This window comes from Penaeus vannamei, chromosome 11 (genome assembly GCF_042767895.1).
Source record: "Penaeus vannamei isolate JL-2024 chromosome 11, ASM4276789v1, whole genome shotgun sequence".
Classification (NCBI taxonomy): Eukaryota; Metazoa; Arthropoda; class Malacostraca; order Decapoda; family Penaeidae; genus Penaeus; species Penaeus vannamei.
This window is the reverse complement of record NC_091559.1, coordinates 4,527,027-4,549,526: the sequence shown is the minus strand read 5'-3', so window position 1 is coordinate 4,549,526 and position 22,500 is coordinate 4,527,027. Positions and strand designations below refer to the sequence as shown.

Sequence of the window (22,500 nt, the reverse complement as noted above, 5' to 3'; positions counted from 1 at the left end):
CAGCCTGTCTGTGTGTCAAGCCTGTCTGTGTGTCACCCTGTCTGTGTGTCAAGCCTGTCTGTGTGTCAGCCTGTCTGTGTGTCACCCTGTCTGTGTGTCAGCCCGTCTGTGTGTCACCCTGTCTGTGTGTCAAGCCTGTCTGTTGGTCTAATTAGGTCGGCTTGTTTACTCTTCCTTTCTTATCAGATAAGGAATCCGAATAGAGTCAAGTAGCTGAAGAAAAGGAGATTGGATTGAGGTCGACGCATTGCCTAATAAGTCAAGTGCGTGAGACTGCGTGCGGTTGAGGGGGGCGGGGTGGATGTGGGTGGATGTATGGGTGGATGTGGGTGGATGTATGGGTGGATGTGGGTGGGTGTATGGGTGGATGTATGGGTGGTTGAGGGGGGCGGGGTGGATGTATGGGTGGATGTGGGTGGATGTATGGGTGGATGTGGGTGGGTGTGGGTGGATGTGGGTGGATGTGGGTGGTTGAGGGGGCGGGGTGGATGTGGGTGGATGTATGGGTGGATGTGGGTAGATGTATGAGTGGATGTGGGTGGGTGTATGGGTGGATGTATGGGTGGATGTGGTTGAGTGTGGGTGGATGAGTGGGTGGATTTGTGTTGGTGTATAAGTGCAGTAAATGCAGGGATGTACATAAACACAGGCGGAGAGACAGAAAGGTACCGTCGCGTACATGAACGCACGCAAATACATGTGTGTGTGTTTGTGTCTGCTTGTACACACACACACACACACACACACACACACACACATATATATATATATATATATATATATATATATATATATATATATATATATATATATATATATATATATATATATATATATATATATATATATATATACATTTTCATATATGTATATATACTTGTATGTATATATGCATGTATGTATACATATGTATATATGCATGTATGTATACATATGTATATATATATAATGTCTATATACATATATATGTGTCTGTGTGCGTGCGTGTATAACATCCTTTTTTCGGATCGCTTGAAAAAAGAAATGAGAAAAGGGCAAAATTGGAGAAGAATAGACATAAAAAATAGGGAACGGAAGCCATACTGAAAGAGAAAGAGAGAAGGGAGAGAAAATCGGATCGCTTGAAAAAATACGAGTTCAAAGAAATGAGAAAAAAAGAGAAAGAGAGAAGGGAGAGAAAGTCGGATCGCTTGAAAAAAAATACTAGTTCAAAGAAATGAAAAAAAAAAAAAAAAAGAGAAAGAGAGAAGGGAGAGAAAGTCGGATCGCTTGAAAAAAAAAATCAACGAAATGAGAAAAAGGGCAAAATTGGAGAAGAATAAACAAGGAAAAAATAGGGAAAGAGAAAGAGAGAAGGGACAGAAAAAAAATGAAAAATACGAGTTCACAGAAATGAGAAAAAGGGCAAAATCGGAGCAGAACAGACACACATAAAAAATAGGGAACGGAAAGAGAAAGAGAGAAGGGACAGTAAAAAATTGAAAAATACGAGTTCAAAAAAAAAAAAAAAGAGAAAAAGGGCAAAATCGGAGCAGAACAGACACACACAAAAAGAGAAAGAGAGAGAGATCGTGCGAAAACGCGAGATAGAGCAGCCTCTCGACCACACTCCCTCACCCTGTCCTTCCGCTGGCTGTAGGGTCCGACCCCGTCCCAGGTCACGATGAAGACGCCCGAGGGAGAGAAGCTTTCGGCGCTGGCGAACTGCTGACGAAGTTCCCGGCTGGCCCGAGACACCGTCGACGGATCGGAGGTTTCTCTGCGAAGTTGGAGAGAGAAGTTGGTCGAAGTTTTTAAGTTGGAGAAAGAAGTTGGTGGAAGTTTTTAAGTTGGTGGAAGTTTTTTAAGTTGGTGGAAGTTTTTAAGTTGGTGGAAGTTTTTTAAGTTGGAGAAAGAAGTTGGTGGAAGTTTTTTAAGTTGGTGGAAGTTTTTAAGTTGGAGAAAGAAGTTGGTGGAAGTTTTTAAGTTGGAGAAAGAAGTTGGTGGAAGTTTTTAAGTTGGTGGAAGTTTTTAAGTTGGAGAAAGAAGTTGGTGGAAGTTTTTAAGTTGGTGGAAGTTTTTAAGTTGGAGAAAGAAGTTGGTGGAAGTTTTGAAGTTGGAGAAAGAAGTTGGTGGAAGTTTTTAAGTTGGTGGAAGTTTTTTAAGTTGGTGGAAGTTTTTAAGTTGGTGGAAGTTTTTAAGTTGGAGAAAGAAGTTGGTTGAAAGTTTTTTAAGTTGGAGAAAGAAGTTGGTCTAAGTTTTTAAGTTGGAGAAAGAAGTTGGTCGAAGTTTTTAAGTTGGAGAAAGAAGTTGGTGGAAGTTTTTAAGTTGGTGGAAGTTTTGAAGTTGGTGGAAGTTTTTTAAGTTGGTGGAAGTTTTTAAGTTAGTGGAAGTTTTTAAGTTGGAGAAAGAAGTTGGTGGAAGTTTTTAAGTTGGAGAAAGAAGTTGGTGGAAGTTTTTAAGTTTAAGGTTTTAAGTCGGTGAAAGTTTTTAAGTTGGTGGAAGTTTTTTAAGTTGGTGGAAGTTTTTTAAGTTGGTGGAAGTTTTTAAGTTAGTGGAAGTTTTTAAGTTGGTGGAAGTTTTTAAGTTGGTGGAAGTTTTTAAGTTAGTGGAAGTTTTTAAGTTAGTGGAAGTTTTTTAGTTGGAAGTTTTTAAGTTGGTGGAAGTTTTTAAGTTGGTGGAAGTTTTTAAGTTAGTGGAAGTTTTTAAGTTGGTGGAAGTTTTTAAGTTGGTGGAAGTTTTTAAGTTGGTGGAAGTTTTTAAGTTGGTGGAAGTTTTTAAGTTGGTGGAAGTTTTTTAAGTCAGTGGAAGTTTTTTAGTTAGTGGAAGTTTTTAAGTTAGTGGAAGTTTTTTAAGTTGGTGGAAGTTTTTTTAGTTGGTGGAAGTTTTTAAGTTGGTGGAAGTTTTTTAAGTCAGTGGAAGTTTTTTAGTTAGTGGAAGTTTTTAAGTTAGTGGAAGTTTTTAAGTTGGCGGAAGTTTTTAAGTTGGCGGAAGTTTTTAAGTTGGTGGAAGTTTTTTAGTTAGTGGAAGTTTTTAAGTTAGTGGAAGTTTTTAAGTTGGTGGAAGTTTTTTTAGTTGGTGGAAGTTTTTAAGTTGGTGGAAGTTTTTAAGTTAGTGGAAGTTTTTAAGTTGGTGGAAGTTTTTAAGTTAGTGGAAGTTTTTAAGTTAGTTGGGTTAAGTTTTTAAGTTGGAAGTTTTTAAGTTGCTGGAAGTTTTTAAGTTAGTGGAAGTTTTTAAGTTAGTGGAAGTTTTTAAGTTAGTGAAAGTTTTTAAGTTAGTGGAAGTTTATAAGATAGTGGAAGTTTTTAAGTTGGTGGAAGTTTTTAAGTTGGTGGAAGTTTTTAAGTTAGTGGAAGTTTTGGTGGGTATTTTGGGGGGGTGGGAGAGGAATGTCATAAATGGTTATGGGTGTTTGGTTTTGAGTTTTAATATGGTTGTTTTGGTTTATTATGGTTGTGGGTGATGGGTTTTGAGGACTAAAAGGTTGTGAAGAAATGTGGTATATCTATTATAATATCTCTTATATCTATTATATCTATTATATATCTATTATAATATAATTATAATATATTTATTATATCTATAATAATCTATAATTATAGATTATTCACTTTTATGTGCCTCTGTTGAAACTGGGAGATATACTTTTGAAATGTATGAGAATGCTATGCATCAAGGGGAAAAAACACTAAGAAAATAATAATAATAAATAAATGGCGATTCTATTTCAATTCTTTGTTTGGATGTTTTTTTGTGTGTTTTTTGCTTGTTTGTTCTTTGTTTGTTTGTTTTTCGTATGTTTTTTGTATTTGTGTACATGTTACTGCGTTTTGCGTTAGTGTCAAAATATAGAACTGTGACAAAACAAAAGAAAGAATATTTTGAATATATATACTGGCGTGTTATTTTTGAAATATGTGTCTGTATTAAAAAAAAAAAAAAACATAATCGTGACAAAATACAATGATCTCAAACCAAAAAGTAAATTGAACCCCTTTACTCCTGTCTTCTTTTCAAAATATGTGCTGTTTACACGAATCTACCTTCCTTTTACGTAATAAGCAGTCACAGAATGTATGACAAGTCCCTGATATAAGACATCAGATAGTGTGAGTGGGTAGGATGACTTGAAATAATCCATTCGTAGATAAAAAAGATATCAAATGTAAGATCTGAGATGAATGGTAGAAAAGAATGGTGACTTTAATCATTAAAAGATTTTTTTTTAGATTTTTTTTTCTTGATGTAAATTATAGGGAAGTATGAATGGTAGAACTATACCTAAATTCCTATTCATAATGAACCGTAAAATAGATACTTTAAAGGGAGGAAAATAATCCGATACACACTGATTGATGTGGATACATAAAGAACAAGAAACGAAGAATAATATATGCTAAAATAAGCACCAACAGAGAAGATATTCCTTTTCTCTTAAACTTGAACTTAAAACCACTCATTCAGGCATTAGTCAACATATTCAGCTTATTACATATTATTTTATTTGCACAGTTACGTAAATTCATATATTAAAACGAAATATCCACAATAAAAAACAAAACAGAATATGTCTATAGGACAGCAACACCAATATTAATTCTTTATACCAAGACATTTGGTAGATCTAACAGACACATAATCTATCATTCTTGTATATATCTGAAGATAATATAATACAATAAGTATACTGGAAAAAATACGTAAAGAGAAGATTTTAAAAATGTAAAGAGTGTACACAAATTCACACGCATATACACAAACAAACAAACAAACAAACACGCACGAATACAAGCAATTAAACATACACACAAACAAACAAACACACATCACATAAACAAACAAGAACATGCACACAAACAAACGCACGCACACAAACACACAGAATGAAACAAACACACATACAAACAAACCTACACATGCACAAAAACACAAACACACAAATAAACACACGCACAAACAAACACACACATAAACAAAGAAATACATAAACAAACAAACACATAAACAAACAAACACAAACACAAACACACATACACAAACACACATAAAAAAAACACAAACAAACACACAAACCCACAAACAAACAAACCCACACACAAACAAACACACACACACAAACACACACAACACAAACCCACACAACACATAACCCACAAACCCACCCACACATACCCACAAAACACAAAGAAACAAACAAACCCACACATACACAAAACACACACAAACAAACCCACAAACCCACATACACAAACCCACACAACACAAACAAACAAACAAACCCTCACACAACACATAACCGACAAACCCACACAACACACATACCCACAAAACAAACACACCCACAAACACAAGCACAAACAACCCAAGACCTTGACCTCACCTATACACAAACCCACACAAACCCACAAAACCCAAACCCACCCACACAACACAAAACACAAACAACCCACGACCTTGACCTCACCTGTACCAGATGCTGCCTGCCTCCCGCGCGTCGACATCCGAATAAAGGGGCGCGATCATCGGATATTCAAGAGGAAATTGGATGTTGAAGAACTGAGGGATTTCGGTTAAGAAAGACACGAAGCCATTGCTGTTCACCTGTGGGGGATGGGAGAAAAAATGGAGGATAATTAGAGAGGGAGAAGAGAGATAGGGAGAGAGGGAGATGAAGGTGGGAGGGAGAGTAATTGGTGATGGTCAAAAAAATAATAATAATAATAATTATTATTATAATAAAATAAAAGAAAAATAATGATAATAAGGGATATCAATATTGCCATTGCTGTTCACCTGTGGGGGATGGGAGAAAAAATGGAGGATAATTAGAGAGAGAGGGAGATGGGGAGAGAGGGAGATGAAGGTGGGAGGGAGAGTAATTGGTGATGGTCGATAATTATTTATGAAAAAAAAAAAAAAACGTAGTGGGATAGGAGAAAATGGAGGATAATTAGGGAGATATGGAGATGAAGGTGGGAAGGAGAGTAATTGGTGATGGTCAAAAAAAAAAAATAATAATTATTATCATTATAATAAAATAAAAGAAAAATAATGATAATAAGGGATATCAATATTGCCATTGCTGTTCACCTGTGGGGGATGGGAGAAAAAATGGAGGATAATTAGAGAGGGAGGGAGATGAAGGTGGGAAGGAGAGTAATTGGTGATGGTCGAGAATGATAAATAATAATAGTAATTATAATAAAATCAAAAATATATAAAATAATAATAATAAGGGATATCAGTATTGGCATTGCTGTTCACCTGTGGGGGATGGGAGAAAAATGGAAGGTAATTAGAGAGAGAGGGAGATGGGGAGAGAGGGAGATGAAGGTGGGAAGGAGAGTAATTGGTGATAGTCGAGAATGAAAAATAATAATAATAATTATAATAAAATAAAACAAAAATAATGGATATCAGTATTGGCATTGCTGTTCACCTATGTGGGATGGGAGAAAAATGGAGGATAATTAGAGAGAGAGATGGGGAGAGAGGGAGATGAAGGTGGGAAGGAGAGCAATTGGTGATAGTCGAGAATTATTTTTAAGAAATAGAAAAGAAAATAGAAAAAATAATAATAACAAGGGATATCAATATCAGCTGTGTAGGATAGGAGAAAATGGAGGATAATTAGAGAGAGAGGGAGGGAGATAAAGATGGGAATGAGAGTAATTGGTGATGGTCGAGAATAAAAAATAATAATAATAATTATGATAAAATAAAATAAAATATATAAAATAATAATAAGGGATATCGGTATTGCCATTGCTGTTCACCTGTGTGGGATAGGAGAAAAAATGGAGGGTAATTAGAGAGGGAGAGAGGGAGATGAAGGTGGGAATGAGAGTAATTGGTGATAGTCGAGAATGATAAAAAATAGATAATGATGATGATGATGATGATGATGATGATGATAACGGATAATAAAAATTAATATACTGATTGACGTATTTTCATTGAAAGAGAAAATAGAAATAAAAATAAGACTGGTAAGTTAAAAAAAAAAAAAAAAAAAAAAAAAAAGAAGGTGAATACGCAAAATGAAAGAAATGTAAGAAAAACAAATTAACAAACAAACAAAAAAGGAGACTGGTCTTATCAAGGGATGGATTTTTATAATTGATATTACTGATCATTAAGCTTGGTACGGTTACGATTATCATTATCATTATTATTATCATTATAATTATTATTATTATCATTATTATCATTATTATTATCATTATAATTATCATTATTATCATTATTATTATCATTATAATTATTATTATTATCATCATTATCATCATTATTATCATTATCATTATTATTATTATCATTATTATTATCATCATCATTATTGTTATTATTATTATTATTATTATTACTATTATTATTATTAACCTCATTATTATTATATTAATGATGACGATAATGAAGATGATGATGATAATGATGATATCATTGGGGATAAAAATAATGATATCAATAAAAAGTAGCACTAGCGATAGAGATGATATAAATATCAAAGTAATAAAGTAATATTAACAATGATAATTTGAAAATAAATGATGATAATTATAACAATGATGATAATTATGATGATAACATTAGTAGTAAGAATAGAAATGAAACATAACAATAATAATGACAGATATCCTGATAACAATTGTAATGAAAACAGTATAATAATCATAAAATGATAATGATAGTAATAATAATAATAATAATAATAATAATAATGAGAATAGTAATAATAGTAATTATTATGGAAACAATGATACGACTAATAATAACAATAATAATAATAGAATAACATTTATAGAACACACGATAACAACAATCATAAAAAATAACTGATAATGGTAACACTAACAATATGATGATCAACAAATCCTATATTGGTAAGAAATACTAACTATAACTACAGCAAAAACAAACAAACATAAAAACAATAATGATAATGATAATGATCACAATCGTAATAATAATCATCATAATAAAAAATGTATAATTTCTGATGGTGATGATGAAAACACATATGACAACAATGATAAAAAGATTTAAGGATAAATATAGCAGTAATAAAAATGATAATGGTACAGTAATATAAATAATGATAAAGGTAATAATGATAGTAACAACAACAATGATAATAGCAATATCAATGATTATGATAATGATTAATAATGATGACAATAATGATAATAATTATAATAATAATAATTATAATAATAATGATAACAAAAATTATAATAATATCAATAAGGATGATAATGATAAAAGTAATGATGATGATAATTTAAGTGCTAGTAGCAATAACAATGATGATAATAATGGTAATAATAATGATAATAATGATAATGATAATATCAATAATAACAATAATAACAATAACGAAAATAATAATAATAATAATAACAATAATAATTATGACAACAACAATAAGAATGATAATGATAATAGCAATAAGGGATATAATAATAATAACAGCAACAATAATAATGATGAGAATAATATTAATAATAATAATAATAAATTATAATGATAATTATATAAATGATAATGATAACAATAGTGATAATAGAAAATAATAATACTATTGACAATAATATTAAAAATAATGATAAAAATAATGATAATTATGATGATAATTATAATGATAATGTTAGTAATAATAATGATAATTTTAATAATAATAATAATAATAACGATAATAATAACAATAACAAAAATAACAACAATAATATGAATGATAATAAAAAATAATGAAAATTTATAATAATAATAATAATAACAATGGAAACCGCAACAACAACAACCGTAATAATGATAATAATGATAATGATAATAATAACAAGAAGAAAAAAAACAATTGTAATATTAAATCATTATCATTATCATTACTATTATCGTAATAATAGAAATGATCATAATAATAATAATAATAATTATTATTATACCGATGATGGCAATAATGATAGTGATAATGATAATAACAAAAAATATAATAATGATAGCAACAGTAATAATAATGACAACAACAACAACAATATTAATAATAATAGAAATAATAGTAATAATAATTGTAATGATGATGATGATGATGATAATGATAATGATAATGATAATGATAATGATAATGATGATGATGATGATGATGATGATAATGATGATGATGATGATGATGATGATGATGATGATGATGATGATGATGATGATGATGATGATGATGATGATGATAATGATGATGATGATGATAACAATAACAATGATAGTAATGATAATGGAAAAAAAATATTGATAATAATCATAACTTTAATAACAATAATCATATCAATATATTAATAATAATGACAATTATAATAATACTTATCCTTTTAATAGTAGAAATATAAACAACAACTAAAATAATGATAAGTACAGTGACAATGGTTATCAAATCATTATTATTATGATATATTGCATATGATAAAAACAACAATATCAATAATGATTATAACAGGGTAAATTATATATGTAGAACCAGTTGTCATTATGGATATATCAACATTAAGAAGAGCACATGGAATAATAACAATACATATAATGATAATGATAAATATAAATGATGATGAAACAGTACTGATAAGATAGATAAGTCCATCATATTGTTAGATATCAATAGTAATAATAATTCAATAATATGATTGGTTATGAAAATGAATTACAATAACACGTCCATAACAGCAACATATTATAGAAAATCAATAATAGTAAATTATGATAAAACAAACGTCATATGATATCATTAGCAATATTGATATAAAAAGTAGTAATAGATAATATGACAATTATGAAACGTCGAATAATTAAAAGACATGAAAGTATTCAAATCATACCAACGCAATTTCAATTATGATAAATCACATTAAAGTAAATTACCAATAACACTAAAATTATTAAAAGAACAACGTAAAAAGTAAAGACGATAATGATAGTGATAACAGTGATAACAAAAACAATTATAACAGTAACGAAGATAATAAGATAATGATAATGAAAATGGCAGTAATAATAGTAATAATAAAAGCATTAACAATGATACTAACAATGATTATAATGATGATAGTAAAAATAATATCATTAATAATCATAATAATAATTACAATAATAAAAAAGACATAATAACAATTACAATAGTAATAAAAATAATGGTAATAATAATTATTATTATGTTATTATTATGATATAATAATAATAATAATAATAATAATAATAATAATAATAATAATAATAATAATAATAATAATAATAATAGCAATAATGATCATTAAGTATAAAAAAATTATGATGGTAATAATAACATTAAGAATAACAATAATGATAATAATAATAATAATGATAATAATAATAATAATAATAATAATAATGATAATAATAATAATAATAACAATAATAATAATAATAATAATAACAATAATAATAACAATAATAATAACAACAACAGTAAATAAAGAAAAAAATAATGATGGTAATAGAAATTATAACAATAGCAATAATAAGAATAAAATTTAATGGCATTTAAGTTTGCCTAAGAAACAAAAAAATGTTCATACCTCTCAGAGTTCCCTTCTAATGAACGAACCAACAAACGAAAAGGGAGGTAATCACATAAACCTGAACATGCAAATACTCGTAGAAATATTGTGTGTAATTGAATTGATAATTAATAATAAATAATTATTGATAATTGATAATTAATGATAAGCATAATATAACAACAAAACCAATGAAAATAGTAATGCTAATTGAAATGATAGTCAAGAAATAGATAATGATTATGATAACATAAGGATGATGATTATGATAACAATAACAAAAACATTCACGTCAACAACAACATTAATGATAATAATAAGAATGATGATTCTTATTAAGAGAGATAATATCAATATTAGCTCTAATGATAGCTATGGTGATAATAATAAAAGTAATAATAATGATGATGATAATCAACAGCAAAACCATAGTAATGATAATAACAATGATAATAATAATAATAATAATAATAATAATAATAATAATAATAATAATAAGGATAATGATCATAGAAAGTGAAAATAATGATGAAAATAGTAATAATGAGGATAATAATGATGATAATGGCTTTAACTGTAATAATAATAATGATAATAATAATATAATAATAATAATAATAATATTGACGATATGGAAGATTATAATAATAATGATACTCATAATAATAATGGTAAAACTACAACTAAGAAAAATAATTATTATTATACTTATGATAATAAAAATAGTAATGCTGCTGATAATAATAATGATGATAAGAATAAGAATAAGGATAAAAACGAAAATAAAAATGATAATAATCCTGATAATTGCTATTATTACTAGTGGTAGTAGTAGTAGTAGTAGTAGTAGTACGTAATAATGATAATAATGATAATAATAATGATAATAGTGATAATAATGATGATGATGATGATGATGATTATAATCATTATATTTTTTTCGTTATTACTATAATTATTTTCATCCTTATTATAATTATAATTATTATTATCATTATTATTATTGTTATCATTATCATTATTATCATTATCATTATTGTTATAATATAATAATAATATAATATGATATATGATAATAATAATAATAGTAATAACAAGATCAAAATAATAATAATGATAATAACAACTAAAATAGCAATAAAAACGCAGATAATAGCAATACCGATAAGAATAATAATGATGAAAATTATATCAATAATGATAAGTATGGTGATAATCATAATATGGTAATTATGATAATCATAATAATGACAATTTTCATGATAATCATAATAAAGATAATTTTCATGATAATCATAATAATGATAATAACAATAAAAAAGATTAATGATGATAACAAAAGTAACAGCAATCATAGCAATAAAAATAATGATAACAATAATGATCTAAGAAAATTAAAATATTAATGATAAATTATAACACTGAAAAAAATGATAAGTAATAACATTGATAATAATAACAATCATAATAATGATAATATTAACAATAATGAGTAAGAATATTGATGATATTAATAGAAACAATAAATAATAATGATAATGAAAATAATGATAACAGTAGTGATAATTATGACCATATCAATTGTAAAAACATTATTAATAATAATGATAGTAATAATGTTGCAAATAATCATAAAAACAAAATCACCAACAACAGCAACAATGATAATAATAATAATAATAATAATAATAATAATAATAATAATAATAACAATAATAGTAATGATATTAAAAACGATAATAGAAATGATAATAAAAAGAATATTATTAATGATAACAATAAGGATAATGATAATAACGACCACAGCAATAATAACAACAGCAATAATGATAATGATAATAATAAAAATAAAATTATTATGAAACAATCTAATGAAAATGACAACAACAATAATTTTCATAAGAAATAATAATGAGAATATTAAGAAAAGAGAAGTTTTAACATTAATGACCATGTTGTTGATGGCAATCATATGTGCTAATTGTTTGCAATTTCAGCAGCAAAAACAATAATAGTTATGACAACTAACAATGTCAACAATGTGATAATAAGATAATAAGATAATAAGAGATTGACCATGAAACTCCAAACAAAATCTGATAAGAAAGACGAAATCATGATATCGATAATGACAACGATGATCATAATAAATGATAAGCTACTAATGATAACACTACCGATAATAATAACAATTACTAATAACAATAATAAAGGTAATAATAATAAAAAAAACTGATAGGCATGTCAGTAATGATGATAATGACAATAATAATGATAATGATAATAATATTGATAGCAATAATAAGGGTAATGATAATGATATTGATAGCAATAGTAATGATAATAAAGGTAATAAAGATAATAATATCAATGATAGAGGACTAATAATAATCATAATGGCAACAACAATGATAATAATAGTAATCATACAGATAATAAGAAGAATGTAATACGAACAGTGATTTATAATAATAGTATGTGATTACAAGGGCTTACGAATTGACTCTTTAGGTGTGTGTGCGTGTATGTGTGTGTGTGTGTGCGTGTGTGTGTGTGTGTGTGTATTTGTGAGTGTGCGTGTGTGTACGTGTTTGTGTGTGTGTGTGTGTGTCTATGTGTATGTATGTGTGTGTGCGCGCGTGTGTGTGTGTGTGTGTGTGTGTGTGTGTGTGTGTGTGTGTGTGTGTGTGTGTGTGTGTGTGTGTGTGTGTGTGTGTGTGTGTGTGTGTGTGCGTGTTTGTGTGTGTCTGTTTATGTGCGTGTGTGTGTGTGTGGGATCTTAAGAAATAAAAGTAGTGGAATAATAAGAATAATGATGTTACCTTCGCCAATACCAAATATAACAGTAATGATAATCATAAAAAATACGATATAGATTAAAATTATCACGATAATCACAGTACGGAGGAATACTGATAATACAAATAAGAATAACATGAAAGGATATATAGAAAGTATAAAAAGACACATAGCATGAATAATGATAATTATATGATATTAATAATAATAATAATAACAATAATAATGAAAATGCCATTACTATTGATAATGATAATAATGATAACGATAACGATGGTAGCATTTAATAACATTAACAATGAAAACAATGACACTAATATAGAGCAATAATGATAAATGAAAATTATCATTATCAATATGATTAGTATCATTATCATCATTAAAAATGGTCTTCTTATTCTTAATATTTTATTTTATTTTCATAATAATCATGATCATAAAAATATCTTTAAAATTATTATAGCAATAAGAAAGATATTAAAGATAATGATTATAATAATTATATATATATATATTTTAACAATAGTAATAATAATTGTGATGATATTGATGACCATAATATCAATATCGTTATTATCGATATTATGAACAACAACAACAAAAATAATATTGATAGTAATGATAGTGGTGCCATTAATGTTCATGATGATAATAATAATAATAATAATAACAATAACAACAACAACAACAATGATAATATTAATGATAATGATAATATAAACCTATATAATGACAATAATAATACAACCTCATTAACATAATAACTAACAGTACTATTTGTATTTCTACTACTACTGCAGACGAAAATAACATAACAAAAACGATAATATAATGATAACAATGATAATCATAATTATAATAATGAAGATAATGATGATAATTAGAATAATGATAACAAAACTGATAATAATAACAATAAAAATAATAATCAATAATAATTTAAATTATATTAATAATATTGATAAGATTAGTGATACGGCAGCAATATAGATAACAATTAAACATGAAAATGTTAATGGCAAGAAAAAAGAAAATGATGATAATTAAGAAATTAGAAAAAAAAAGTCAACAGTAATAATAATGATAATACGAATAAGAATAAGAATAATGATATTTACAATAATAATAGTAGCAACAACAATAGCAATAATAACAATAATAATAATAATAATAATAATAATCATGAAATCCATAACAATGTTAATAATAATAATAAAACTAAAGAAAACATTAACGATATTACAACTGTTATTAATAAGAACGATTACACTAATGTTCCTAATGATAAGAAGAACAATAACAGCTCTAATTGTGATAATATTATATTATCAATAATAATAATGATGATGATGAAATAATAATAATAATAGTAATAGTAATAGTAATAATAATAATAATCATTATAATAATGATAATAATGATAACAATGATGATAATATTGATAATTATGACAATAACAATAAATGTGATGGTGGCAGTGATGATGATAATGTTTATAATAATAATAATAGTAACAATATTAAAGACAACTGATGTAACAAGAACAAATACTATTGTCTTAAGTATAATAGGCATAATAACCATGATATTAATGATGTTAACAACAACTGCAACAGTAACAACAGAAAACGAGAAAACAATAACAATAACAATACAGATAATGCAATGACAATCATGATGAAAATAAAAAAAAACATATATAATGATAAGAATAATAGTGGAATAAATTAAATAACAATGGAAAATATTAGTCATAATCATAATGATCATAATGATAATTGTAATAATGATAATGATAATTGTAATAATGATAATCATAATCATAATCATGAAAGATGATGATAATAATGTAAATTTAATTATGAGGATAACAGTGCTAGTACCAAAACGTATGATAATGGTAGTATTAAAGATAATGATTATTATATGAATGATGATTTCTATCGTCATAATTATTATGTTAATGATAATAAGAACAATAATGATTGATTAAGTTGATAACACTAGCATTAGCAACAACTGCAACAATAGTAATAACAAAAATGATTATGATAATATCAATAATGAAGATAATAATAATAACAATGATAATAACTACATCAACTACTACTACTACTAATGATAATGATAATGATAATGATCATCATGATGATAACAGTGATAATGATAATAAAGTAGTAAACAATTACATTCCTAATAATGACAATGAAAATAACAATAATGATAATCATATTCAAAATCACTACGGAATTAAAATGAAATTAATGATACTGTTTATAACATTATATATATATATATTATATATATATATATATATATATATATATATATTATATATATATATACATATATATAATATATATATATATATATATATATAATATATATATATTATATATATATATACATATATATAATATATATATATATATATATATAATATATATATATATATATATATAATATATATAAACATATATATACACACATATATACATATATGTATATAATATATATATATATATATATATATATATATATATACATATATATATATATATATATATATATATGCATATATATATATGTATATATATACATATATATATATATATATATATATATATATATATATATATATATATATATATATATATATATATATATATGTGTGTGTGTGTGTGTGTGTGTGTGTGTGTGTGTGTGTGTGTGTGTGTGTGTGTGAATAACAATAACAAGGATTAAAAAACGTTTAATGAAAGAAATAAAGAAAAAGATTTAGAACATGACAAAACAACAAAAAATAACTATTTTACAAACAATATTCAACCACATCGCTAATTCAAAACACTTTCTTTTTTCTTTTCTTTTTTCTTTTTTATCAGTTTTCTTTCTTTTTGTTAAATGATAATAAAGAAATATTTTATAAATTACTAAAACTGCAATGCAAATTAAAATATTATTATAACAATATGAATAATAAAGGTTGTTTAGTTGAAAATAACAGCAATTATCATCAACTTTATCATTATATCAATACATTACATTACATTATTCATAATATTAATGATAAAAAAATAATAATAATAAAGATGATATCAGAATAGCAATCAGAATAATTATGAGTCTTTTAATTATCAAGAGCGATAAGAATATCAATGATAATGATTACTATACTACTATAACAGCTACTACTACTATCATTACTACTATTACAGTTACTGCTGCTACCATTGCTGCTGCTACTACCGCTAGTACTCAAACTACTACTGCTATTAATAATAATTGTAAGAATGATAATAATAATGCTAGCAACAATAATAATGATAACATTAATAACAAGAAAATAACAACAATGATAAAAATAATGATATTGATAATGATAATATTAATAAGAATAACGAATAATATAATAATAATAATAGTAATAATAATAATAATAATAATAATAATAATAATAATAGTAATAATAACAGTGATGATAATAATAATAATAGCAATAGCAAAATAATCATGATAATCATAATATTAACGATAATAATAAAATAATAGCGAAACCACAACAACAATAACAATAATGTTAATAATAATAACAACAAAGATAATAATATTAATGAAATAACAACAGTAGTAATAACGAAAAAAACTTGAGGATGATGCTAACGAAAATGATAATAACAATGATGATAATAATAATGATAGCAACAATAGCAATCATAATAATAATAATACTGAGTATGATGATAATGATAATGATAATCAACGAATCATAATAATAATAGCAATAACGATGAAGACTATGATAATCATAATGATAAATAATAATAATAACAATAATAATAATGACAATAATGATAATTACAATAATAACAATGACAATAATGATAATGACAATAATAATAATAATCACAATAATAATGATAACCAGAAGCACTCAGAGAGCGCATACCTCCGCCAAGGCAATAAGGTCATTGATGCAATAAAAACATTCACACTTAGAGAATTACATTGAAATCACCTCTTTCTAAAGTGCACTGGTAACGTAAACAAAATTATAATAGTCACCCCTATTCCCAACGCCATAAGGGGTAACTGATGCAATTATATAAAAAAAAAAATCCTGGAACCCAATTACAACTGACTTTTAATGCCATCTAAGTTAGGCTAAGACACACCTCTAGTAAAAAAAATAAATAAATATATAGAATAAAATAGATAGACGAATAAAACGTAAAGTAAAAAATAATAAATAAATAATAATAATAATCAGTTAATAACTTTTAAGATTATCCTGCTAACGAACAATATTAATGATAACAAATGATGATAATAATACAATGGTAATAATAATAATACCAGTGAGTAGGAGTAGGTTGATAAAAGTAATTACAATAATGATATCATAGACGTAACTGCAACTATCTATTATCAATACTATATAATGCATTAACTGGTGATCGAATCTATTATTATCATTCATATCATAATTCACATAAAATAATTTACGAAACTGTATATAAAATAATAAAGTTTACAAAAAATATATTTCCACAGAAAGGACATTATATGTTTATATTAATATACAAAAAAAAAAAAAAAAAATAGCTGTACCTTATATATAATTATACTATTATGACTATTACTTTCACTACTACTGATGAAAATAATAATGATGACGATGATGGTGATGATAATGATGATGATGATGATGATGGTGATGGTGATGGTGATGATGATATTGATGATGATATTGATGATGATAATAATAATAATGATGATGATATTGATGATAATGATAATGATGATAATGATAATTATGATGATAATGATGATATTGATAATGACTACTACTTTTGCTACTACAGATTAAAAATATATAATAATAATAATAATAAGGAGGAGGAGGAGGACATTGATGATAATGAGGAAGATGATAGGCAATAATAGGAATAATAGGATGATGATGGCACTAATATTAACAACAACAATAATAATCTACTTACGAATATAGAATTGTAGACTTGTTCAAAGAAGATGATTGGCACCCTCAGGTTGATTTCAGGGGATGAGATGTCGTCGAAGGGAGGGAGGCTCCTATCCCCCGCGTCCTGACCGAACTTGTAGAAATAGGACTTTTGAACAGCTCCCGAGGACGCTATGAGGGCCAGGAGCACCGTCAGGAGGGAGGAGGCCTTCACCATGAGTCCCATGGCGGCGGCAGGTGGGCAAGAAGGGGAGGGAAGCAGTAGGACCGTATGTTTTGTTTTTCTCTTCTTTAGGTAGGTCCTCTCTGTGTGTTTGAGGGATACGGGCTTATTCTTTTTTTATTTTCTATGCGATTTAGGGAACTAGGGCATTGATCACTAATTTATCTATGCACTTCAGTTTAGTCACTATTCTCATAACACTAATATTGTCATTTTGAAGGAATTGTATGTTTATCTTTTACGTTCGGGAGATCTGGAAAGAGAAACATTTTTTTTTTCGCGCGTTCACGGAGCTGAATTTCTCTACAACTTCTCTCTCTGGTATTCAACGCTAACAGATTGTTAGAGAGAAGTCGCTAAAAAAAGTTTTACCTTAGCCTCAGGCCGCCAAACATCTGAGAAATGCTTTAGAATTTCTGAAGAAACCCAGGAGAAATTGATAAAAAAAAAAAAATTGACAACTTTATCCGACTCATGTTTTGATATCTATTCCTTGACTTTTCTCGACTTTCTCGCATTTCCTACGCTTGTCGTTTTATGTCTTGTTTATCATATATTCCGTTTTGACAAACATCGTTGCGAATTTGGAAATAAGAAATGAATCTTGATTTTTATTTCACTCTGAGTGCTTAGCATGACCCGCGACCTGCACTAACATCTATCCATCCTTATTTCTCTATGTACTTACTTTATGATAACCGTAATCGATCGATAAATCTCCTCAAATCAAAACCCAAAGAGAGATCCAACTGAAAACATCCAACTTACCCCAAAATGCTTCTCCCAAAAGCCCCGACGCTAGTTAGTCTCTGCGCAGAACTGAGCCGAGGTTGGAGACGTCCCACAACGGTCAAGAAGAGAGATAACACCCTAGAGATAACCCAGATAATCAGAGGCCGTTGTACTTCACCTCCGTTCCTCCTCCTGTCTGCCTGTTATCTCCCGAAACTATGCCCCGACTTATATATAGCAGCGGCACCTGTCTTCCCGACGAGGTTCCTCACCACGGACTATGGCCGGGGGGGGGGGGGAGCGCTCGAGCCAACCGAAATAGCGAGGGATTGCGGCGGAATGTCTCTTACACGTCGTAGATCCGAGACGCACCTTTCGTGGGAGATAATACCCGATAGTGATAATCTGATAGGGATTTGATAGTGAACTGATTACAGAGGCGTCCTCTCGGCGGGGCATCTCTCCTTTTCCCCATTCATTGCTATCGGCTTTTCTGTTGACAAGTTGTTGTTGTTGACTCGTTCATTTTCTGTGTCTGTACTGGCTTGGACACCGACTTGTAAAGGCCGTGTCACGCTAGCACTTTTTCCGTCAATTTTTGGACAATTTTATTTAACATAAATACAAACATTCTCGAATATTGCTCTTGATTTGACTATGCTTGGCTGGGAAAGTTGACGGAAAGGTTTTCAGACGGAAACGATCATTATCGTCTGACTGGAAAATCGACAATTCGCTCAAAAATGGAGAAAACATCAGAAAATTGTCAAAAAATGACGGAAAAAGTGCTAGTGTGACAACTTAATGCTCAGAGGTGTCTACGGTCTCCTGGGAAAAGCTTCGATTCAAAGAAGACGACATTTATCTTCAGTAAACCAGTCACAAAGTCTATTTAAATATATCAGAGAACGAAACGAAAACCATGATTATCACAAACGCAAAAAAAAAAAAAAAAATGATCAGCAACAATTATCTTATCACCGAAGAGTATCGACAAGAAAAAAATAAGAATCGCAACAACGAAAAAAAAAAAAAAAGATGAAAAAGCAACCAGGGGCCGGATGCTCAAAAGCCTTAAACATACACGAGACCTTAACTGCCCTGCGGAGCCTTAGGTCACGCACCGTCTAGGGCGCCCTATCTCGGACCTGTCTTCGTATACATATTTTCTATTTATTTATTCTTTTCTTTTTTTTTTTTTTTTTTTTTTTTTTTGCGTCGGATCTCCAGTGAACTATCACAACAGCTGTTTCAGGCTCCTAAGGAATAATGACCAATCACAAGTCTGTAAATGCTAATCAACCTTGTTTGTAAACACTGAGTCCAGTCCGAATCATAATAGAATATTCCTAATAAAAAATAACGGTCTCATTAACGGAAGGGAATTTTACGTACGAAATATTGTCTCCTCGAAAGCAAAACCTTGCTCGAATATTATAAGCTATGATTTTCATACCAACTGCCACTTTAACAAATGATACTTGAAGTGTTAAAAACCTAACCACGTTTGTACACGTAAGGTTATCTCTTTTTATATGAATCATCGTTAGGTCTCCTCATTCACAAACTACGTAAATAATAATAAAAATAATGACATTACCAGTAATAACAATGAAGACATATAAGTAAAACCATGACATCCTGAGGCGACGGCAGTACTTACGCTAGTTTTAGTGTAATGTCTTGTTTCCAGCTACAGCTCTTAGCCTGGAGTGAGATAGACGCCTATTGGCAAAGACCAATATGACCAAAAAACAAGATTTTAAGGATGTACTAACTGTTCTAAGTCTGAAAAAAATGCCATTTATAATTCGTCGTAACCTACAGGGGCTACTTTCCCCCATATATAAGTACTTACATAGACCTTACTTCCCCCCCCTCCCCCCCCCCCCCTGTCTTACTCCACGCCTCCTGAAAAAAAATGCCATTTATGCCATTTATAATTCACCGTAACCCACAGGGACTGCTTTCCCCTATATATAAGTACTTATATAGACCTTTTCTCCCCCCCCTGTCTTACTCCACGCCTCCTGAAAAAAATGCCATTTATGCCATTTATAATTCGCCGTAACCCACAGGGGCTACTTTCCCCCATATATAAGTACTTACATAGACCTTACTTTCCCCCCCTGTCTTACTCCACGCCTCCCAACTCGTAAAGCGGATTCCTTGCCTCGCGCATGGACCGTTTCGCGACCGTGTGTATCCGGCCCCAGGAACTTCAAAGGCCAAAGACCCCCCTGGTGAACCTACGAAACCTCTTCACAGTACTGTCTGGTATGATTAATCCTTCGGGCAGTTGAAGTGGGTACATCGCGGTATGAACACTTCACGGGCACTAGTGGGCAAGGTCTATATAAGTACTTATATAGACCTTGCTAGTGGGTACAGCGCGGTATGAACACTTCACGGGCACTAGAGACGATTATCACGACGGCGGGAGAGTGTCTGCCATGAATGTTTTAGTGGTGGAAATCAAAAGTCTAAATGAATCATTTAATGTTCTTTATATACTCTACTTTTGTTGATATGCTACTCTTTCTTATGATGTAATGGATATATATATATATATATATATATATATATATATATAGAGAGAGAGAGGGAGAGAGAGAGAGAGAGAGAGAGAGAGAGAGAGGAGGGGGGGGGGGGGGAGAGGGAGAGGGAGAGGGAGTGAGAGAGAGGAGAGGGAGAGGGAGAGGGAGAGAGAGAGAGAGTGAGGGACAGGGACAGGGACAGGGAGAGGGGGGGGGGGGAGAGAGAGAGAGAGAGAGAGAGAGAGAGAGAGAGAGAGAGAGAGGGAGGGAGAGGGAGAGGGAGAGGGAGAGGGAGAAAGAGAAAGAGAAAGTGAGAGAAAGAGAGAGAGAGAGAGACAGGAAACAGAGATAGAGGCAGTGGCAGAGACAGATAAAGACGGAGAGTGGGAGAGAGACAGAGGGGGAGGAAAATAGGAAGAGAAAAACATTCGTTGTATGAAGCTAATAATATTTTACTTCTGTCTTCATAAGGTTTCATGATTCCAAACAAATGTAGGGAGATATACATACTAATATCATCTTATGTTTAATAAAACAATTTAATGTCACTGACTCGTAATGTCCATGTATAAGCGGAAAAAAAAGGGAGAGAGGTAGAGAGAGAGAGAGAGAAGGATGGAGAGAGAGAGAGAGAGAGAGAGAGAGAGAGAGAGAGAGAGAGAGAGAGAGAGAGAGAGAGAGAGAGAG

At 29.1% G+C, this 22,500-nt stretch overlaps 1 protein-coding gene across 1 annotated transcript in view; it reads right to left on the bottom strand.

The window, feature by feature from the left end:
• The window catches only part of Ndg (Nidogen), a gene marked incomplete in the record, with an annotated part of 75,274 nt that overhangs the window by 51,637 nt on the left and 1,137 nt on the right, over nt 1-22,500 (bottom strand). Inside the window, 3 exon segments of the mRNA XM_070126898.1 lie at nt 1,618-1,759; nt 5,444-5,580; nt 18,341-18,797. Coding sequence (XP_069982999.1) covers nt 1,618-1,759; nt 5,444-5,580; nt 18,341-18,547 — 486 coding nt within the window.